General features: G+C 49.2%; 1 protein-coding gene across 1 annotated transcript; it reads right to left on the reverse strand.

The window, feature by feature from the left end:
- Window positions 1-9,761: 9,761 nt before the first annotated feature.
- LYZL4 (lysozyme like 4) lies at window positions 9,762-17,903 on the reverse strand. Its single transcript, XM_037030646.1, has 4 exons — window positions 17,713-17,903; window positions 17,452-17,601; window positions 15,921-15,999; window positions 9,762-9,831 (listed from the first exon to the last, which is right to left on the reverse strand). Exons 1-4 carry the CDS (start codon window positions 17,849-17,851, stop codon window positions 9,762-9,764), a joined length of 438 nt encoding a protein of 145 aa, XP_036886541.1. The 5' UTR covers window positions 17,852-17,903.
- Between the last annotated feature and the right edge of the window lie 5,270 nt (window positions 17,904-23,173).

The following is a 23,173-nucleotide window of genomic DNA, read 5'->3' on the forward strand; positions in this document are numbered from 1 at the left end:
GTCTAAAACGAGAATATTCTCTACAAAGTAATTGGTTATGCAAATTCAGGCATAAACAAATGTCCATCTTTTTTAGAAACTTGGGTTAGAACAAGCACAAAACAGAAGCCAAACGTACTTTTAGCCAATGAAGGTTTTCTTCGATTCTGAGATGGGACATGATTGTCATCTTGTTTACCCTGCTCAAGGATGAAGTTGGGTCTGGGGCCCGCCATAGGCACACGTTACAGCGAAAACACCCACACGAAGCCCCCACCACTTAAGATTCACTCGCTCCCTCCCACTGCACTGGATGGGACCACATCGGCCTGAGCTCGTAGTATCTGTGACCCACAAAACCGAGGTCCAGTGTGGCCAAGGAGCCCGCGGACCATAAAGGGAAGGGCGAGACTTAGAAGCCAGATCTCCAGATTGCTAGTCCTCTCTTACAAGGAGTAGCAGACCAGAGAGGGTCCCACTAGGTTTTTCCACTGGGTCTTCCCACGCAGCCTGTTGATGGGCAGGGCGTCACCACGCCTGCGCCATCCTCCGCAGACACCAAGGTTGCTACCCTCTGCCCAGGAGGAGCCTTAAAACACTAAGCACTGCCTACTTCCGTGGCCCAGAGGCAGCCGCCTCGGTTGGTATGCTCGGTTCCTGAGTGACAACTTCCTGCTCTTTACGGGGGACAGTGATTGGTGTCACAGTAGCTGGTCAGTCATGCCCTCTTCTGCGCTGGTAGCCAAGGCTGGCCCAGGCAGGGGAGAGATGCAGAATGCCAGGAGCCACAGCAGAATGTCATGTCCTGGGACCTCTGGAGCCAGGAAGACCTGAGGTCAAATGTCGGCTCTATCACTTGCTGGCCCTGTGGCTTCTGGTTTCTCATTTGTACAGTGGGAGAAACAACAGCGCCCCCCTCAGGGAGCTTGTGTATGGTGAATACAGCGCCCGACCCACGAAGGTGGCGAGTGGGCAGTGTTTCCCTGTACAGGGTACAACTTTGCTTACATTGGCCTACCTGATGCTTAAAGGGAATTTGAAGTTACACCTGCATCTTGAAAGATTTGGTATTAAAATCAGGATTTCCAGCTTTTTAAAAAAATCCAGTCTACAACACTGAAGGTGGCTCCCTTTTCGGTTCGTCACAGTCCCCACCTGTCCCTATTGCATCTCTGCCATGGGTGCCAAGTGACAGGATGCTTTGCATCATGTGTCTTCCTCAGAGTACCTTAGATTGTTCTCATTTCTTTACATCCCCCAGTTGTTTTCTCACCCTCCTGGCCTCCGTCCCCATTTGAGTTATTGTCACTTGAAAATCAAGTTACCCTGATTCAGTTCTTTAGAGATGCCAGGACACCGTCTGGTGGGCGTGGTGTCCTGTCCCCCCCACCCCTCCCGTGCTCTTATCCCACTGAACGTACCATAAGACAAACCCTTTTAAAACTGTGGATCTACCACTTGGTGTTGCGGTGTGAGGCAATCTCCTCCACTTCTCCAGCCTCTGCCTCCCCATTGGAAAATGGCCCCCAGCCACCAAGGCAGCTAGCCAAACGCCCAGCCACCAGCCCATTCACCTGGCACCAAGAGCCCATCTGCCAAAGGAGAAAATCACCAAATCATTTGATTCTTTGAAATATTCTGTTTTCATCAACCAGCCTTCATCCTGTCTCCGTACCAGGATTTTATGGAATATTCAACTTCTGTCTCTCCCAGCTGTGGCTGCAGCAGCTGGAGACTGGGGGTGGGGCGTTGAGGGGAAGAGGGAGACTACAGAGAGGCAGCCTGCTGGGGGACATGAGCAGGGAGAATCCATTAATGAGGCTCTCTTCTTTATTACGAAGGCTCCTAAAAATTTGTTACCCTTTGAATAAGAAAACATGAGTGAAGAATATGTTTATAAGAATCCTCCTTAGGAAAGAATATATTACACTCCTTTTTTCCCTCTCGTCCCTCCCTCACCCGCAGGCTCCAGGGGCAGCGGCAGGAGGCGGGAACAAGGACTCACCGAACATTCCACATGATATGACAGAGACAAAATGGGAATCAGTACACTAAAACTAAACAAACAAGACAAGTACATTTATCCAAGCTGTCATTGGGCCACTTGGGGAATGTACTAGAATTTTCCTCCTAGGAGCGCCGGGAGGGTTAAATGAGCTAATGATTCTGAGGTCCTTCGACAGCACTCCGTAAACAGCAGTGACCATTGCTACACTGCTCAGAACGGCACAGTGCCCCGGCTTGGCACCCGAGCTGCATCCTGAGTTGACCTCAACGTCTCCTCCTCCCCACTCCCAAGTCCAGTCAAAATTAAGATTCTGCCTGCATAAAGGTGACTAAAAGAGACCCCCTCCTGCTCCCGCAAAAGTCTGCAAAGGAAGGAGTTAGTAGGAGCCTGAAGAGTCAAGTCAGGAATCAGCTCATGACCAATCGAACAGACGCCCATGGACAACCACACGGCTACAATGAAACCAGCTTCGCAGGAGAATGGGTCCCTGGGTGAAGCTTTAAGCAGGCCTGAGTTTGCCCATGGTGAGGGGAGGGCTGCCCCACAGTACCTGGAGCCATTCAAAGTTCACATTACGCTGTGATAGCATGCCAAGTTCACGTTCACCAAGCCACATTAGAAGAACTCGACCTCCAAGGGAGGAACGTCTCTAGCAAGAGAATGCACTCACCCCACTGATGTGAACCTCCAGCTTGCTTAGAATCAATTTTCCTTCTGGTTTGCTCTTGGGTCCCTCAGTGGTTATGTTTATTCAAGCATCCAATAACTCTGGAATTTAAAGTATTGAATTTCTGAGCTTAGATGCCTGAAAGCCAGACCCAGAGGAATGACTCATTCTCCAAGGTCAATGTCCCCTGATGGGGGCCTCTCTGAGTGGCCAGTGCCCAGACTCTACAGAGAACATGGATTCTTCCCACCAGCAGCCCCAGCTCCCTCAAGAAGACGTGAGAAGGTGGGATGCAGTCCTGCTACAAGAGAGATTCTGTCTGAAGTTCCCCGAGAGCATCAGCAAATTCGGTCCTTGATCAGGACTTACGGCTTTCCCTGACGTTGTTGGAGAGGAAGGGGGAAAGTTCCTCCCCACATTAGCCTGAAAATCTAATTGAGGAAAATTCTGTTGCCTAGACAATGGCATATTAAATTGTTCAGCAAAAGCAAGAGTTGATAAAAAATTGTCTCCGATCTATAGAACTAGGGAACATAATAAATCTCCCAGAACTTTTAGCCGCGCATACAATGTATCATGCTCAGAAATTGCATTAGCATGTAGATTCGATGGGCAGAGGCCTGCAGCCTCCTGAAGCAATAGAGCAATGCTCCAGAGCAGCCTGGCTTCCAGGGTCATGAACATGTCTCTGAGCATGTATCCAAGAGAAGGAGAGGGGAAGGGGGGTAAGGTATGTGTTGAGTGTACTGACGACCTACTTGGTGCAGACACCGAGCTGGTAACCTTGACTGCATAATATCACCTCTCTGATTCCTCCCCATTGTCCATGGCAAACCATTTGCTGTTTTGGTTTTGGTTTGGTTTTCATCTTTATTGTATTAAGTTTCTTCAGGCGGCACCCAGGAGAAGTTCATTCTGGATAGCTTCCGCCAAAAGCGGTACCTGCTGGGTCCATACTGCGGGATCCCACAGAGTAAAAAGGAAAGCCAGCCCAAAGCTGCAGGAGGGCAGGAGCTGAGGGCAGGCACCAAGGGCAGGTCTGTGGGCTCAGCAGCAGGTTAGCTGATGCCTTTCTGGGGTACTGACATGACCATGACTCAGCAACCCAAGGTCTAGGTCCTTCCGTTCAAGGACAGAGAAGGTGATGAATCCAGCCAAGCCTGGACTCTCCCCTGGACCTATCAGGAATGGTCAAGGGGGTGGAAGCACGCAGTGTAAACAAAACCTACCTGGGCTCATCCCTGTGGGATTTGTGGGTGGTTCGGAAGTACAGGATCCCAGCAGGAAGTCTGAGGATAGCTGCAAAGTCAGCAGCCACCTCCTCAGGCTTCTCCTGGGCGTCTCCATGCCAGGGGCCTCTGGTGTGTGCCCGAGCACTCTCCATACAAGGGCAGCACAGAGGTGACCTCTGAAATTTTCCAAGGCATGACCGTTTGACCCAGTGGCCTCAGGGCATCAGCAGCAAGGCGAGTATCTGATGCCAACGTTATATGTCTGTTCTGTGGTCGTCACTCTGTTTTCAGGTGACTGGTCCAGCTTACTTGGAGTTCGTCTCTTTCTGGAGGCAGTGCTAAGGTCTGCAGGTGATCTTCAACCCCTGAAATACTCTGGCGTTTTGCAAATCTGTCCCAAGTGCTCCATCACAGGCCACATGGGCTGGCTCCAAGTTGACAGCGAGAGGTAGTTTAATGGACTGTGTCTGTCCCTGTATGTGAAAGGCCTGCCAGCATCCAATACTGGGGTCAAGGGACCCCCACTTCTTCCCACTGCAGCTCAGCTCATCTGTCTCCTCGTGCGCCGCTCTGGCACCTTGTGGCCCCTTCCCAAAACCCACACATGCATCGGTGAGGTGGCTAGCCTGTGCAAATTCAGTGCTCACTGCACCACGACTATGCTGACACTTTACATGCACAACCTCACTGAATTCTCACAGCAACCTGGTGCGAAGGACTATTTTTCTGTATCTCTCTTTATTTGACAAGTGAGAAAATTGAAGTGCAGAGAGATGTCACAACTTGCTCAAAAGTCATACCCAGCAAAGCTGGAATTCGACCCAGACAACCTGAGGCCAGATCTGTGTTTAATCTCTGTGCTCTTCTGGTTGTACACAAAAGAAAAACAAAACAAAACAACAGCAAAAAACTGTAGCTGGCTATTCCATTCATCCATTGTCACGTAACAAACTGCTCCAAACTGCGTGGCCTACGCCAACGGCAACCATTTATCTTGCTCACAAGCCTGCAACCAGGGCCAGGCTCAGCAGAGAGAGCTTGTCTCTGCTCCACGTGGCATCGCCTGGGACAGCAGAGGGAGGCGGGAGGATCCGCTTCCCAAACGGCTGGTGCTGGGTCGTATTGCTGGTGAGATGGTGCTGGCTGTCGGTTCCGCTCCACGTGGGTCTCTCCCTGGGCAGCTCCGGCTTCCCCTCCACAGGGGGTGGGGGGGCTGGGTTCCCATAGCCCGCACCCCATGAAAAGAAAGTGCAGGCTGCCCGTTTCTTAAGGCCTGGGCCTGGAAAGTGGCATGACGTCACTCAGCACAGCATTCGCCTTCCTTGGAGCTTCAGGGGAGCACATCGGTCAAAGATGCCTGTGTATTCACTTCCGCCTCCACAAGAGGGGCGCACTGCCCTGCTCCACTGTTGTGGGGCTCGGTCATGTGACTTATCTGGGCCCCCTGGTTGGCGTGTACTCCTCTGCTCTTAGACTTTGTATGTGGTCATGTTATTGGCTTTGACAATGGGCTGTTAGCAGAGGTGAGGGGACCAGAGGCTTGAAATATGCTTGGGAGGTTGGGCTTTTTTTTTTCCTGCCATAAGAAGAGCTCCCAAGGGTAGCTCAATGGCCGCAGAAACATGGGGAATTTAATGGAACAGCATTAAACCTGACCATGAACTCTAGCCAAGTCATACTGAGCCTCACTTAGGTCTGATGACCCCCACCCCCCCCTCCCGCCCTCCGGGAGGCCTGCAGACATGAGAGAGAAAAACAAATGCTTGCTGTCGGAGCCTGCAGTGGTCTTCGGACCTTGTCCTGGAGAATTCCTGTGGCGAGAATGAACTGAAACAGCGACCAGTGTTGGAACTTTCCTGTCCTTGACGCTTTTTTATAAATGCCTCCTTCAAGACTGGGTAAAATCTCAAATTTGTCTTTGCCAGATTTTAGTATTCCAAGTTTTGTGAACTCATCTAAAGAAAGTCATTTCCAAAAAAAGTGAATTCACTCAACTAGGAGGTGATTAAATGATTTCACTTGAACATAATTAGGAAGGGGATGACCAGGGCCACATTCTCTGTTGCCAGCACAGAGTATCAAGGCCAATTGCTTGAAAATGACACGATTCTCAACTTTGAAAGAAGCTGAAAAAAATGAAAACAAACATTGAAATGGCAGCGCCTCTGAAAGGAACCACAATCTATTGCTGGGATAATAAACTGGAACTTTCTGGAACAAAAATCTAACTGAAACGACACACACACACACACACAAAATAACCCCAAATCACAAGTATTTTAAAGGCCACAGCTGGTGGGAAAGCTTAAGCGATTGATTTGCTGACTTCTTTGCCAGGTCCCATTTCACGGGGGGGGGGCAGATCCCTGCAGAATGTAAAATTCTAGGAAACGAATCTGTCTTTGCCCAGAGAAGCAGTCATGGGAACTGTTACTCACATCTGCCTTTCAAAACACCCCGTGGGACAAGCCTCCTGAACGGCTGAGTTCTGGTCGCTGGCCTCCGTTTGCATCCAGATGGATTATGCTCCGATTTGCACTTCTTATGCTAACGCACACAGGGCTAAAAGCTGCCGCTCCCGGTGAGGGAAAAGAAACATCTTCGGAATCATCCTGCAACCTAACAAGCGCTTGCGAAGTTTAAAAAGCATCAGAGATGAGGTGGCTCCATGGTGACAGGGCCAAAAATGATCCCCGTCCTCTGACTCTCCCCAGCCCTTGCTCCTTCCCATAACCAGTCTCTCCCATTCCCCAAAGATCGAGTTTACCTGGAGACGCTTTTAAAAAAACACAGATTCCTGGACCCCGCAGGGGAGAACGGGACTCCCCAGATACGGGCATGGCCCAGGATTCTGCATTTTAACAGCCACCCCAGGTGACGTCTTTCGTGACAGCTTGGAAATGCTGCAGATCACCACTCTGCCTTCTCTGTTGATGAATTTTGTGTAGTTAAGAAAGCGACTTTATCTCTTAGGCCCCCAACTTTCCAGCCTTTGAATTGGGCACCAGGACAATGACCTACTCTTTGGTGCTAGTTGCCAGAAACCTCTTCAGTGCAAAGTCTTAGTTTAAAAGCTGGAGACCCGACGTTCCAGCTGATGGAGAGAATGGAGAATGAATGCCAGTGTCACTCTAGGGTTTGGAGGGGCCTGTGTGCAGCGGCTGTAGGTCTCATGGAGAAACCCATTCCACGCCCTCCCTCATCCGGCAGGGGTCAAGGTTTGAACATACTGTGTGTACAGGCCTATGAGTATAGTAGGTGTGAAATTGGAGTTAAGACGGTAGCTGCTGGTGACAGAAGCAACAACAGTAGTAACAGGAGTCGTCCTTAATTTAGATTTCTTAGCCCGGCTTGGGTCATTCTGGAAACCAGACCAGGAGATGTGGGCCCAGAAAGAGCACTCGCTGTAACCCAGTTATCACTGGGTTTGAGCGGGCGAGCCGGGAGACGCTGTCGGGGAAACCCTGGAGAGGCTTCCCCAATCAATACGCTAACATTTGCTTTGTCCTCGAGCCACACGCCCTTGTTGACACAGTGGCCATTAGAGAGGACAGCGATGCGCCGCGGCAGAGGTAATGGGCTGGAAGGGGGCGGCAGCACGCTGGACTGGGCGCTGGCGGAGGCAGTGCCTCCGTCAACTGCGGGATGTCTGGAACAAACTCTGGGCGGAGGCTGGGCTGAGGTCAGGTGCGTGACCACCCTGGGACCCACCCTCAGAAACAGCACGGGCTTCCGGGCTCTGTAAGGAAGCTGCTCTCAGGGTCTCAAAAGCATCCCATCCACAGCAAGGGCCGCCAGCGGCAGAATTTTATTGTCCGATTCACACTGCGTGGTCGGGAACGCCAATATCTTTTTCTGTGGGTGGAAGGGGAAGCCACACAAAACCCGATGATTAAGCTGATCGTTCATAACTGAACTTGAGTGAAGTTCTGCCCCTGAAACTCTAACGTGCAGCTCTTGCTTCTCCTCTTCTGAAAGTGACCCAAACGCAAACTAAAACATGGGCTGACCTGCTTTTTTGTAGGTCCTGCCTGCCTTCTAAGTGGCCATGATTCATACATGTCCTTGACTTTGTGTCTAGATGGAAGAGACCCACAGAGGGCTGTGTGCCTTGCAGCTTGCCCACCCAAAGGGATACCGCGCTGGGACCCGCTGCAGACCTGGGGACATGAAGACCCCAAAACGATGGTGGAAAAAGGAACACCGCAGAACCGCACACACAGTAGCCATCCCCGTCCGTGAGGAAAAGAACGTGTACCCACTCCCACTGGTGTCGGGAGGGGTGCGCACAGACAGACAGACACCCACCACCCTGCGTCGAGGTCCTCCTCTCTGGCTGCATTATGAGGAAAATTCCTATTTCTAGGAAGGGGCGGTGGATATGTTTAACTTCCTTCTTTATGACTGTCTGCACTCTCCAAGTTTTCTTCATCCAATATAGGCTGTTTGTATCATTTTAAAAGTGTGAAAAAATGAAGAGAGGGGCAGCCACCCGTGGGCGCTACAGCCTACTCTGTAACAGTTTCTAACAACCTGACATCAAGGGGTGGGGGAGTTCATAGAGTATGGGGCACCCAGCCCATGGCGTATGAGCCGGCCCTGAGAGTTCATCCTGAAGAGTCCCTACCATGGGGAAGTGGAGGCTGTCGACCTCCGGTCCATCCCCCCTGCACTGGGCCCGAAGGCTAAGGACCGCGCTGTCTAAACCCCGCCATAGCTCGGGTTTCTGCAGGTGCCCTGGGCCCTGGTGAGCAGAGGCTGCTGTTCCCACGTGCATGTCTCAGGCAGGCGTGTCCTGGGAGCCCAGCAGATACCACCTGCTCCCTCCCGTGCAGGATCCTGTGAGCCTCCAAGGTTTGAAATAAACCCCTTTCTGCTTAAAAATCGAAGTCAATGTAGGGGAACAATACATGACCGTATTTCTTCCTCCTAAAAAAGAGAGGTGCAAAACTCTACCTATGGCATTATGACAGTGCTGTTGAAAAAGAAGAAAAACCTGTACGCACCCAAAAGGACTAAATGGAATGCCACCAAGGCATGGCGGACGCTCCTTTTTTGTGTTTCTGTATCTTTTACAACCTCTCTAGTGTATGTGTTCTTGATAACTTTTAAAAGCTTAACTCTTTGTAAGAAAGAGCAATTGTCACTGGAGTCTCTCCACAGAAATGTAGAGAGACCCTGCCCGATGCAGCTGCATTGGTTGGAGCATCATTTGTAACCAACGGGTGGCGGTTCGATTCCCAGCCAGGGCACATGCTGAAGTTGCAGGTTTGATCCCCTGTTTGGGTGCATGCGGTTTGGGTGCATGCGGGAGGCAACTGATCAGCAACTTCTTGCACATCAGTACAAGAAGACAATCTCCTTTCCTCCCTTTCTCCCCCTCTCTCTAAAAGCAATACAATAGTGTCCTCAGGTGAAGATTCAAAAACAAGAGGATTCTGTGGGCCCCTCCCATCCACCCACGGGTCTCTACATGGCCGCGTGCTGGCCTGGGGACCTCTCCACCGCTCTTCTTTCTTCCACTGTCTCTTTGCTTCCTTTCTCTATTTCACATTTAGAAACACATCTTATTTTCCAGATCTCTTCCTTCCTTCAAATCCTCCATCTGAGACTAAGTAATCATAAATCATAATAATGATGGTTGTCATGGTAACGATCACACTATAATCATACAAGTGGAGATCTTTGGTCCATGTGGAGAAACTAGCTGGTTTATTTTGCATCCTGCATCCCTGAATGAAGTAAACTCTTGTCCTTCTCCATCTGGAGCTGTCAAGCGGTGCGACAATCAACAGGACCGAGTAAAGGCAGCACCCAGGAAAGCCTCTTTATTCGGAAGATGCAACCAGCAGGGTTGCCAGGGCCGCCCCGGCCGCTACAGCTTGCATCCATCCAACCACCGTGCCAGAGTGTCGGAGTTCTGGCAGTTCAGGGTCCAGGAGGGCCTGCAGCAAGCAAAGCCAGGCAGTCAGAGCTCAGGATCCGCAGGGATCCACAGCCCCCACTGGCCCCTTTACAGCCCGGCCCAGCCCCTGGGGTGCTTGAGCGTGCAGCCCCTGCTGTGGGCATGCTTCTCCAGACTCCCGTGCACCTCGAGTATGTCTCTTGCTGCATGCACCACAACCTAACATGAATGCTGGTGTTCCCTACGTCTTCACGCTCACCCCCAATGAATGCACCTCTTTCCACAAATCCCACCCTGGGAGAGAGGGAGGCAGGACTGTGAACTGCAAAATTCTCCCCAACCCTGCAAGGTCAGTGTTGTGACCTTCCCTGAGGTTGAGCATCAGGGTTCTGGGGCTGGCCCAGGGTCCTATGGTGAGCACCCGGCAGCCCCTAGGTCTGAAATGGGAACCCCTGGGCCCTGGGCCAGGGCCTCGTTCACCTCTCCACGCAGCTGCTCTACCCACCACCTTCTGGATCTCCTTGCAGCTCCTCAACCCGCCCAGGTGAGCTGGACCAAGCTTCTCTAACCTCACTCCGGTGCCCTCAAAGTGCTCTCCTTTTCCCAGGCCCTGTGCGAGCACCCAGACCCTAGGTCCCCTCGACCCAGCCTAGAAGCTGTGGGAGGAACCGGGCCGGCTGCAGGCTGTTGGAAGTCTGTTTAGTGAGTTCCATCCCTTAGCCGGGCAGGCCTCTGTGACCCTTCCAGGGTCGCCAGTCCCACAGTTGAAGAGGGGCCTCTGGCCCCTGTCTCCTCACAGATATGGAGCAGCAGGAAAACATGCAGACACACATATGTCACATTTTCAGGAACCACAAGGCTGTCCGTGGCCCAGCAGGTGATGCAGGGGACCCCTGTGGCATGCAGGGTCTGGTCTCCCCCTTTCCCGTTTGCCCAGCTCTGCACAGCCGCTGACCCGAGCTTGGGGAAGCATATGGCTGCTTGTTAGCTTAGTAAGAGCTCACTTCACTGGGAATTCTGAGCAAGTAAGAGACCTCCATCAGCCTGGCCCAGCATCTCTGTACTTAGTGCTGTACAATAAAGATGGTTTCAGCTCATTAGTGCTTACCCCAGAGAGTGGGCCAAGCTTCCAAAGTCATTGGCAAGTCAAGACTATGTGTGAAAATCATGGGAAACACACAGAAGATAGGTAACATTAATGAAGGGACTCCCACTCTAAAACACCACCTAATAAATTAGTGAGGAAAACGGGTTAATGGATAAGCAGTGTTGAGAACACAGACTAGCCATTTGAAAGCTGATCTCTACCTTACTTCATATACCAAAAATAAATTACAAGGCCGACAATTTCAGAATAGAACCATCAAACCATCGAAATTCTATTTTGTAATTGAATAACAAAAACTTAATGTAAGATTTATTGCGTGCCAGGCACTGTCTTAATACAGAGGGAAACAGCTTCATTTCTTTACCATCTTAGAGTATGAAAAACCTTTCTAACAAGATTTCATAAAAACTCAGAAGCTACACAAAACAAAGATTGAGGGATTTGGTTCTGTGAAAATGTAAAACTCCTCGATGATGAAAATACCGTAAACAAAGTCAAAAGACAAATAACAAACCTGAAAAAATAGTTTACATAGACATGATGGACAAAGGTACAATAACCCTAGTTTATAAAGGACATGTGCAAAATTTAAAAAAATAAAAGAGAAAACATTATTATCCCCATAGAAAAATGGGCTAAGAATATGAATCCACACTTCACAAGAAAATGGCTAATAAAGACTGAAAAGATGCCCAACTTATTTTGTAATTTGAAGATATAAAGCAAAACACAATGATATTTGACAAGTCACAGTTTCCAAAATCCACCCAAGTTTTAACACTCGGGGCTAATGAGCTGGGAGAACACAGGCCCCTCCTGCAGTGGAGCTGGAGGTAACCCCGCTCTCTGAATGCCAATTTAACAATCTGTTTCCAACTTTTCAATGCATCAAATGGTCCCAACAAATCTACAAGAGGTTTTCCCTAAGAATATGAGGGATCCCCCCCAAAAACAGAGTGTATTTATTAAACATTTTGTATTTATTCTTACATGTTTAAACTGCAGTCACCTTCAAAGTACTCTCCATTTGATGCAATGCACCTATTGAGATTTTTTCCCACTGCTCTAAACAGTTTTTTAATTTGTAGATTTTGATGCCTTGTACTGCTTTTGCCATCTTTTGTTTCATCTATTCCACACTGGCAAAGTGTTTCCCTTTGAGGACTTTTTTTTTCCATCGAGGGAAACAAAGAAAAGTCGCTTGGGGAGAGATCAGGTGACCAAGGAGGGTGGGGCATGGGGGTCATGCCATTTTTGGTCAAAAACTGCTGGACACTCCGCACAGTGTGGGCGGTGGGTTCATAAATCACCCATCATGAAATGGGCAAACTTGTTGAAAATCTTCCCAAAAAAGTTCACTGAAGCCAAATGAAGGCAGCCTCTCACAACAATGCCAGCTGGTACACTGATACAGATGGGTTCCTAGGACACTCACCTAGCGGGGGAAGCTTGTACTACAAGAGACCTGCTCCTGGAAGATAATTCCGATGTATCTGGGTTCCCACTGCTACACTTGGAAGAACATAAAAATTCTAAGAGCAAGTTGCTCACGTGGACTTGATTGAAACAGCGGCAGGAAGAAAAATGAAAACAACCTAAATACTCATCAACGGGGCTGGAAGATGAGGCCCTGCAGCACCCACACAGCAGGGAACCACGCCACTGTCACAGGGATGGCTCAGACTACTCGGTGGAGGTTTGCCAGGATGCGCACGCTCTATTAATACGTGAGAAAAAAAAGCTGGGTGCACATTAGTGTGCCCATTGGGACTCCATGTATATTTTTAAAATATCTGTGCATACATTTATCTCTGGTTTATGAGACATGGTAACAGTGGTAAGCTTCAGGAGGCTGCTAAGTTTTTTTTTTTTCATTTTTACATATGCATGTGTTATTTTATTTTTAGCAAGAATGAATTTAAAATTTTTTTAAAACTCTCTAAAATGCCTTCTGGATAATGGCTCCAAATGCAGCCTTGGTCTTTCAAGAAGCATTTAGGGGTCACTTATTACGTGCCAGGTGTAGGGCTAGAGTCTGGAGATACAGAGACAAGATAAAGACAAAAATATCTGGCTGAACTTGGCTCCAGACAGAAAAGACCAAAACAAAAGCCCTGACCTCTGGGGTGGGCACATCTCATGTTGCCAGATTCTGGATGAGGTCTCTGAAGTCTATAAGACCTATGGGTTATGGTAAGGAAGACCACTCAGGCTTTACTAGAGGCAGGAGTCCTCCTGTCCATCTGCTCCTCCTCCCCTGGCTGACGGTGCTCAGAAACCCATGTCTGTCCCCATGGGAGAACTGGACAGCATCCTGAGGTTGCCTTCTCCATGACCAGAGCACCAATCCTCTATGTAAACCATGCCCATCTCTTTGAAAGCTGAAGTTTGGAAAAGGACAGACCCAGAATCAATTCCAGTGCTGTGGAAATGAGAGAGACACACAGAGAGAGAGAGAGGGAGAGAGAGGAAAGAGAGAAATATCAACCAGTTGCTTCCTGTATATGCCCCAACCTAGGTATGTGCCCTGACCAGGAGTAGAACCTGCAGCCCTTTGGTGCACAGCATGACAGTCCAACCAACTGAGCCACTGGCCAGGGAAGTTCCATCATTTTAACAATGGGAATAACTCACTGCCGAGGTACCTGTGAAGATTAAATGGTGGTTTGTATGTGATTGCACAAAGCCTACACATGAAAGCAGCCAAAAATTGTAGCTACCATGAAAGGATTTCCTCTATTGCAAGATGCGTCAATGATTTATTATTATTATTTATTTATTTCCCAATGACTTTGGGAAATGACACATCAATTTCAAGACAGACCCAAATGCTGACATATTAAGATGCAAAATCTGGAAATATGACATTGTTTCTAGATCTACCTGAAGACAACAACGCCCGGAATCAAGCAGGAAGAGATGTGGGCTGGGCGGGGGGGCAGGCAGCGAAGGCCGCGGAAGGCGGAAATTGGTGGCGACACAGTGTCTCCGGGACAATGCAGACCCACCAAGGAGGTGATAGCAGTGCATCCTGAGAATAGAGAGTTTTTGTGTACTCCAGACATGCACATGCAGCAAAATCTCCAAATTGGAAATTGGGCCAAGAGATGTGCACACCAGTTTATGGACATGGACATCTGAGAAGGGGGTCTGACCCAAGTAACAGTGAGTGCAGATGAGAAAAAGTTTTATGACCCATCTATTTTGCAAGCGTCAAACATAGGTAAATCTGTCCTTACCCAAGTAAGTAGAAAACTAACATGGGACTTATGGGAAAACATTATAAGAAATAAGAGGGGAATTACAATGAAATTCAGAGAAACATTCTTCTGAAGACAGCATATGCAGGATCCAGAAGTAAATTTGTTAAAACTGATATCCTCAGTAAGATGCAGCCAGACATGACCTCTGGAGAAAGCCCATNCAGCGAAGGCCGCGGAAGGCGGAAGTTGGTGGCGACACAGTGTCTCCGGGACAATGCAGACCCACCAAGGAGGTGATAGCAGTGTATCCTGAGAATAGAGAGTTTTTGTATACTCCAGACATGCACATGCAGCAAAATCTCCAAATTGGAAATTGGGCCAAGAGATGTGCACACCAGTTTATGGACATGGACATCTGAGAAGGGGGTCTGACCCAAGTAACAGTGAGTGCAGATGAGAAAAAGTTTTATGACCCATCTATTTTGCAAGCGTCAAACATAGGTAAATCTGTCCTTACCCAAGTAAGTAGAAAACTAACATGGGACTTATGGGAAAACATTATAAGAAATAAGAGGGGAATTACAATGAAATTCAGAGAAACATTCTTCTGAAGACAGCATATGCAGGATCCAGAAGTAAATTTGTTAAAACTGATATCCTCAGTAAGATGCAGCCAGACATGACCTCTGGAGAAAGCCCATGGGAGAAAAGACATAAAAAAGACAACAGTTTGAATTGTAAAAGGAAGATGGATGGACCACCACAGAATTGCAAAGAAACTAAAAATATAATAACCAAATATTCAATACCTACTCATGATTTTAAAAAAACTTTTAACAATCTGAAAATGGAAAAGAACACTTTTAATCTGATTAAGAGTATCTCAGAAAACTTAAAGAAAACAACTCACTCAATGATAAAATGTTGAACTTCTTACTGTGAGGTTGGGAATGAAACAAGAATGCCATCACTACCACTTCTATGCAACATTTACTAGAGATCCTAGCCAATACAACAAGGCAGGAAAAAGAAAGAAAAGTATTGTAGAGCCAAATGTGAAAGGTAAAACAATAAAGCTTTTAGGAATAGGCAAAGATTACTTTAAAGTAAACAAAAATAACCATAAAGGGAAAGCAATGATAAATTAGACTACATTAAGACTAAGAGCTTGTGTTGATCAAGACTCCATTCAGAAGGTAAAAAGGTAACCCACAGAATGAGAGAAGATATTTGCCGTACTTGTATCCAACAAAAACGTCTTATCCAGAATATAGAAGTAACTCCTAACAAATTAACAAAAGACAGGTGGTACAACAGAAAACACCCTAATGAAATATCATAAAATGCAAAAGAAGATAAAATTGTTATTCACCTTTCAAATGGCCAAGGTTTGTAATTAGAGTGTAGTAAACAAGCATTTTACTAAACTATAAATAGTAGTGTAAATTGCTACAAGCTTGCTAGAGAGTCATTTCACAACATGCATCAAGGATCTTTGAAAGTATTCGAAAATGCCTGTGGGAATACACATGTCAGAAATAATCAGGTATACACAGAGATTTATTTCAAGGATGCTCATCCTAGCATCCTGTATCGCCCTACATAAGATATGGGGGGAGGAGGGGATGTTCGATGTAAAGCAGCTTTACTGATAACTATTTCCTTCCTTCTGTGGCCTTGGGGTTGCAGAACTCAATGGCACTGTTCTGCTTAACTCGGTGAGTAGAATCCCACAGAGGTCCCACCAAACTGAACCCAAGATCAAAATGAAGTGGATGGAAGTCATTAATACAGAATATTTAAAGATGTACCACTTACCATGCTCCCATTCCTTCTTTTCCTTTTACAATTTTCTTGGCACATTCGATTGTCTTGTTTAAATTTGGATTCAGTAGAGCTGTGGAGAAAATAAAGGCGAGTGATACCAAACCACCACTTGGCCGCTAAGTCCAAGCATGTCGGGAAGGCACAGGTGCTCACACTAGCGAGGCTTCCATGTGATTCCAGGAATAAATCTGTCCCTAGATTTTTCTCAGACAACATTGGGAGGTAGCAGGAGGAGGTCCTCTTAGGCGACATCTGTTGACTTTTTCTTGTAATTCTCATAATATTTGCATTAAAAATATATGTGTACAATGGAGAGTCTGTGCTAGGCAACATAAGAAGCAGTGGAGCTAGAATGACCAACATGAAAGAGTCCTGCTTTCTGGAAGTGGGTAAAGATTGTAGTGAATTATAATGCGCAGAAGGCCTGGAATGGTCGGGGGTACAACCTAAAGTGGGAGTATTGAGTGAAAGCAACTAATTTAAGACTTGAGGGATCAGGGAAAAGGATTATCGGGCCAAGTGCCATCTAAAGGAGTAGGTAAGGAAGTGGGGAGCTCAGGGAGGCACAGAAGGAAGTCTTTCTGGCAGAAGGAGCAGAGGAGAGGCCTTGAGGAACCAGCACGGCTGTGCATGCATCCTCCCATCCCCTCCTTGGACTGTGCAAACCAAGACCTCCCACCTGGGACAACAGCACTACCCACCTTCTTGCCTGCACTACAGCCTCCCCCCTCCTAATCTGACCTGACTGCTGTTCTTTATACTGTTACCTCAGTGGCCCCTAGCTGCCTGTAAAACAGAACTCCAGATCCTCGGCTTAGTCCAACTGTGCCCCATGTGACCTTCCAGCTCTCCAACCTTACCTCCTGAGGCTCTTATCCAAGACCCCACCACTCAAGACATGGCAAAGGGCAAGAGTCAAAGACAGTCCCCTCCCTCAGGGTGGGTGCCCCACCTCTGACACTCACAGCTTGGAGGACTTATGCATTTCCTCTGGCACTTAGTGGGTGCTCAGTCATTGCTCACGGGATGAGTCAGTCTTGGGGAACCACCTGCCCTTGACCACAGGCACTTGGACACTCCCTTATAGGGCCCCCTCCTGTCTCCTCCCAGGGACCACTCTGCCTGTCAAAGTGGCAGCTTCTGCTCCCCTTGAACAGGAGTGTGGTGCCAAGTGTGGGTAATATCAGGCCCAGCCGGAGCCCTCCATGTTCTCCCTTGAGGCTCAGTGAGCTGTAACGCTTCCTCTCTGCTTCCCCTCAACATGGTGACACCTTCTCTTCCCACTTTCTCTGGCTGTCCCCATTCCATGCCAGGCCACCTGCTGTGCCTGGCTCACAGCCACCCTTTTGGCTTGTGATCTTGGCATTGTAGCACTGCCCCTCGGGGCCCCACCTTGGATTTGGCCCAGCAGAGCCCCTGCCAAGCCCCTCCCTGCTCCAAACTTGTCCACTGCAGCCATCAGGAAGGCAGACCTCTTGAGTGCAAGGCCATGGCCCTTGTGGAATTGAAGGAGGGGACCTACCAGAACAGGACACGTGGCAGAGGTTCTTCCCCTTGTCGCACCAGTCAGGGTTGCGAATCTGGAAGAGGCCGAAGCCCGTGTACGACTCATGCAAGTTCTCGTAGACAGCCACGGGGTTGAACTTGCTCTCAAAGTAAGCCAGGCACACCCCTAAGATGGAACAGGAGGAGTGTGTGGCTCAGGGGGACGCAGGACTGGGGGTGCCCGGGCAAGGGCTGGGGAGTGGGAGTGAGGAGGGGGCGCCGAGCGGGGCCTACTCACAGTTTTCAAGGCTGTAGCCCTCGAAATCACTCAGGCCTCCCTCATGGAGCCGCTGGGCCACCACACAGCGTCCCAAGACCTCAGCACCACTGGGGACCACGAGGCAGCTGATGAGGGAGAGCAAGGTCGATGCCTCCATTGCCTCCAGGTGTGCTGGCCAGGTGAGCAGGCGGAGTCACAGGTGATGTCTACCAAGGTCCCACGGACACTGGTTCCTCTGAAGGAAATGATGGCCACAGTGGGGGTGGGGGGCGCACAGCTCAGCGTGTTCAGAAAAACGGGCATCCTGCCCAGCTTAACCATGACCTATTAATTCTCTGTGGCCAGTGGCTGCCAACCCAGATAGCTGGGCCCCCCTCCTCTTTTTAAGCTCTTATTTTCTAAGGGAATTGCTCTTTCAAAAGTCTCTCTCTGTCTCTCTCTCTGCTGCCCACACACACCCACCCTTTCCCTTTGACAAAACCCAGTGGCTTCCTCTTAGTTTGTTCTCGCTCGTTTCTCTTTCCCAGTTAGTTACAGATGCTGGAATCCTTTCTTTCCCTTTATTGGGGAAGTAGAACTGGCTCATGAAACGCATTTGGGGAAGCAGAAGAAGGATGATGAAGGACATCGCTCACGGGCCCAGCCCCGGAGCACAGGCCCTGCCCTCGGGCTGAATGACCCTCCTCCTGGAAGCTCGTCCCAGTTGGAGTCTCTGCCCATACAGTCTAGTCACCAGGTCACACTCCACCGAACGTCTGTTGCTGTCCACACAAGGAGACAATCCCTGGTCCAGCCAGACCTGCCACTCATGAGCTGGGTCATCATCAGCCACAGCGGAGGTGTCACTTAGCCCCACAGTGTCCTGGCCTTCTCATCTATAGGAGGGGTCGGCGGGGTGGGGTGCAACTTCTATGTGCTCAGAGAATTCACCCTCAAGTTCATCCTCCGTTTCTGGTGTCCACACCTCATCACTGCAGGGCAGGGGACAGCCCAGCCTCCTGGGCTCCACCCCTCCAGGCTGACTCCTCCCAGTCGTGCTTTCTACTATGAGTGAGAAGTGTCCCCAAAGCATGTAGGAAACATCCCTTTGAGAATGCTGCCAGCTCCCTCGTCCTCACCGTGGCAAATCTACCCTTGGCTTTCTACACCCTCCACGATCTGGCCTTGTGCTGGTCTCCTCCATCAGGAGGAACCAAGTCCATCAACTCCAAATTCCCAGGTGGCTCCCTCTCTGGGCCTCTCTGCCCACCCACCCCACACACACTGCTCCCTCCACACCTGTGCTCCTGCTCATTCTTACCGTGGTGTCTTCACTCACGGTTCTGCCCAAGCACAGGGCCCTACTGGGCCTCCTCCACCCCGATGTTGCTCCATTTTGAGATCTCCACCCCAGATGTCACCTCCTTGAAGCCCGATGCAACCCTTCAAGAACATTCCCTCTCTGTAGCCTTTGTTGCCCTCAGAATCACTTCCATAACACCTAGCCAGTGATTGTCCTATTCTGTGCTACGTCTCGTCCCTCAGACTAGAATGTGCACTTGGAAATTACAATGTATCTCCCTCCTGGCATGCCCTACAGCCCTGATGATGTACAAGTACAATCAATTGAGCAATTAATTGTGCCTTCTGTTTGTCATCCTCTAACCTGTATTCACCTCCACCAGGGATTCTCAACCTTGACACTTGGGCTGGAAAATTCTTTATGGGGGGGGGTGCTTTCCTGTGAATTGGAGATTGTTTAGGAGCACACCTGGCCTCTAGCCACCAGGTTCTCCACCCCCTTGGCTGTGACTGCCAAAAAATGCGTCCAGAGATTGCCAAGTACCTCCTGGGGGACAAACATTGCCTCTCTGTTGAGAACCAATGACCTAAATGTCTCACTTGGGCAAACGTTAGAAATCAATCAGCATATTCATAAATTAGAAGAATTGCACTTTCAGGCATTTGTGCCAACGCTCCAGCTGTGCGATGAATTACAGACATGGCCAGGGCACCAAATACACGTTAAGGAAGGCGTGGCATGTAAGTGCTCTGAGCTGGGACTCAGGGTGCCTGAGTCCAAATCCCAGCTTTACCCCTCAGGAGCTGGGACCTCCCCCGCTGATGACTCATCAGGAGCCCTGTCCCCTTTTCTTCCAACACCTACCCACCTCTCGCTGTCTCCACACCACCCTAGTCCAGGTCATCACCACCTCCGACTTCCGTCGAGGTTTCCCAACGGTTCCTAACGGATCCCCTTTATACCATACCCCACTCTTGCTCCCCCTCCCCGTTCTCCACACAGCACTAGAAAGACCTTCTTAAAAACATGTGTTTTGTCCCATCGCCCACCTCCAATAGACTCTCCTTGTACTTGAAGTAAGATCCCAACTCCTTGACCTGACCGAGTTCACATGTCTCCCCTCCTTGTTCACCCTCACACCACCACGCCCACCTTGCCCATTGTTCTCTGGACACCCCATCACATTCCCACCCTGGGTCCTTTGCCCATGCTGTTTCCTCTGCCTGGAACGTGACTTCCCCCAACCTCCATGTAGCTTGCTCTTTCTGGCTATGGTCTCAGCTCAGACAAGCTCCCACCTCAACTAGGGTTCCCCGATCACTGCCCATCACAGACAACAGTTCTTGTTTTCTTCATTACAGAAGTATAAGCTCCAGGGATGCTTACAGAAATCTGGTCTGTTTTGTTCTCCACTTTATCCCTAGAACTTAGAACAGAGCCCGGTGCATGGAAAATGTAAAGAAAGTCTCTCTGAAATGACTGAGTGAATGAAAACCTACTTGGCACGGAAAAGCCAAGAGGGGAGCCCCAAATAGGGGTTTGTAGTGGGGTCCAGAAGAGCTTAGACATGATTGGCTGCACACTACAGGGCCATACATGCCCAGAATGCTGGCAGCTGTGGCCAATTGTGGGAGGAGCCAGAAATGAGGCTGCAGAGGAAGACTGGCGCTGGGATTTAAACCCAGGCACGCCAGCCATTTGGCGTCTTTTGGGGACCATGCACCTTGGGTGAGAGTCAGGACCACTCGGCTTTGGAAGTGCTCTTTTTTGCCACGTGGTTGGTTCCGGGAGCCTGAATCCCGGACTTCTGCTTCTTTCCTGAGATACGGTACCCGGACTGGGCAGAGGGGGAAGGAAGGACTGTGTGGGTTTGTGGGTGTTCTAAAGGACTTTAGTCCGTGTAACTTTTAAATAAATAATCATTCCTTTTCTTTTCACAGATCTCTGGCTTTGAGAGACATCTTTCTTCCAGCAGCAGGCAAAGTGAACCTCGTATGGGGGAGGAAGCCATGAAGAAAAAGGGGGGTGTCTTTCATATCGTTCAGCTCCCCACCCCAGTCTCTTCTGTAACAGTCAGATGAGCAGGAAGTGAATCTGCTGATGAGTGTCACCTGCAGTGTCCCGGCTCCTGCCCACATGTTACTGCTTACCAGTCCACCAGTCCTTCTGCGGGTCCTGGGGCCTCCTTGCAGGGAGGGAGGGAACAGCCGCTGGGGCAGCTTTGGGCCTTTTTGGGGGAGGTTGCTTTCCCCTCGACTCAGTTCCCTGGATTTTTCAGAACCCGTTTACCTTCTCCCAAGAGTGTCTAAGCCATAGGTCCTTCTCTATGGCCTGCTCTTCCAGAATCTTTCCTATGACATCAGCTGCCAGGCACCGAGGAACATTCTGAAGCAGGGAGGGGCCTGTCTCCATAGTGTCCGTATTTGTCTTCTATTGCTGCCGCGACCTGCGACCTGCAACTCAGCAGCTTAAACAACACAGATGTACTGTCTTCGAGTTCTCTCCATCTGAAGTCTCCCATGAGTTGCACGGGCTAAAGTCAAGGTGTCGGCAGGGCCGTGCTTCCTCCTGGGGGCTCTCCAGGGGGACCTGTCCCCTTGGTCGCTCGGGCTGTTGGCAGAACAAAGTTCCTTGTAGCTGAAGGATGTGGTCCCATTTTCTTGCTGCCTAGCCAGTGAGGGTCCTCTCCACTGTAGGGCCACCCACATTTCTTGGCTGTACCTCCCTTCCTCTAGGTTTCAACCCAGCAAAAATGGGTCAAAATCCTCTCAGTTTGACTCGCCCCTGCTTCTTCCATTGCTGTCTCTACCTGGCTCACCTTTGGCCTCTTCTCCCACTTTTAAGGACTCATGAGATAAGATTGGCTCACCCTGGCAGTCCAGGATGGTCTCCCGGTCTCGAGGTCCATGCCCAGCCTTAATCACATCCGCCAAGTCCCTTTGCCGTGTCAATAACATATTCAGAGGTCCCAGGGGTATGGCATGGACATCCCTGTGGGTGCATTATTCTGCCTACCACAGCATTCTTCTGGGTCCCCCACAGAATGGCCTTCTACTGTGGTACAGCAGGAGAAGCCCCTATTTTGCTCCTCTACTCGCAGTGGGGCCATGGTCAAAGACATTATTTGCTCTTGGAGCCTAGGCAACCTCATCTGTGACCTGAGGGCATCAGAATGGATTAACTTTAAGATCCTTTCTAGCTCTGAAAAGTTAAGAGATGTTGAGATGAATCAGGTTAATGTTGTCCTTTTCATAATACACAAGTCCTTCTGGCTGACTCAGTTATGACTGGTAATTAGCTGATTGATAGAAAGCAATAAAGTGGAGGGGGAAAATGTCAGCCCATAAAAACAAACCTAAACCCGTAAATGCCCATTTGCACAACAATCATTAGAGACGGCCTTTTCTCAGCAATGAGTTACTGACTGAAGCACGAAGGTTTTTTTTTAGATCAGTGAGGCAGCTCTTACATACTAACATGGAAAGGAATGTAGGAAATAGTGGGAAATTAGAAGGAGGCTCGAGCCAGTCTCTCAGTATGCTAACATTTTGCAAAACAGTAATAGGCATATTTGCTTGTTATGTCCTTGGAACAATGGGCAAGAAATTTTGGGCAATGCTTGACTATTATTTCAAAACAAGAAAGTAAATTACTTATTTAAACAATGAAACAAAACATTTTAAAAGATTTCAGTGGTAAAGCAGAAAGTAGGCTTGGAATAATCGCTCTCATCCTGCTAGTTTTACCCACCTACATACATCCCATCAGTTTGGCAGCATGAATCTAATGAGAACTTCCAAAAACTAATTCATATTAAAAATCCAGAAGAAGGGCTTAGACCTGTGCAGATAACCAGACAGTGGACCTGCCAAGTTAAGTCATGGTTTTAGCCGGACACAGCTCCTCCCACCATATGAGACCAGGACATGCCACCCCTATGCTTTCCCAAATCATTCCGCCTTTAAAGGAGCAGTTGCTAAGCACAGACTATGTGCTAGGGCCGGGGTGGGCCCCACTGAGGAACCAGAGGCAGCCTCTGCCTTTAAAACAGAAAGGAACAACCCGGCTAATGGGGAGGACAAACATGAACAGTATAATGTAGTGAGGCAAGGAAAGGAGGAAGTGACCGCTTAGTGTGCATGGAAAACGGGCTGAACGAGCCTCAAAACTATGGACTCAAACTGTAGGCTGACAATA

Source organism: Sturnira hondurensis, unplaced genomic scaffold, assembly GCF_014824575.4.
Source record: "Sturnira hondurensis isolate 20B ecotype Veracruz unplaced genomic scaffold, ASM1482457v3 Scaffold0020787, whole genome shotgun sequence".
Classification (NCBI taxonomy): domain Eukaryota; kingdom Metazoa; phylum Chordata; class Mammalia; order Chiroptera; family Phyllostomidae; genus Sturnira; species Sturnira hondurensis.

Excerpts from the sequence above, each read along its gene's own strand:
- LYZL4 (XM_037030646.1), bottom strand. The coding sequence starts at position 17,851 with ATGGAGGCATCGACCTTGCTCTCCCTCATCAGCTGCCTCGTGGTCCCC. Across the intron at positions 17,602-17,712 it reads GGGCTACAGCCTTGAAAACT|GGGTGTGCCTGGCTTACTTT; the intron begins GTGAGTAGGCCC and ends GTTCCATCTTAG. Across the intron at positions 16,000-17,451 it reads CTGCCACGTGTCCTGTTCTG|CTCTACTGAATCCAAATTTA; the intron begins GTAGGTCCCCTC and ends TTTTCTCCACAG.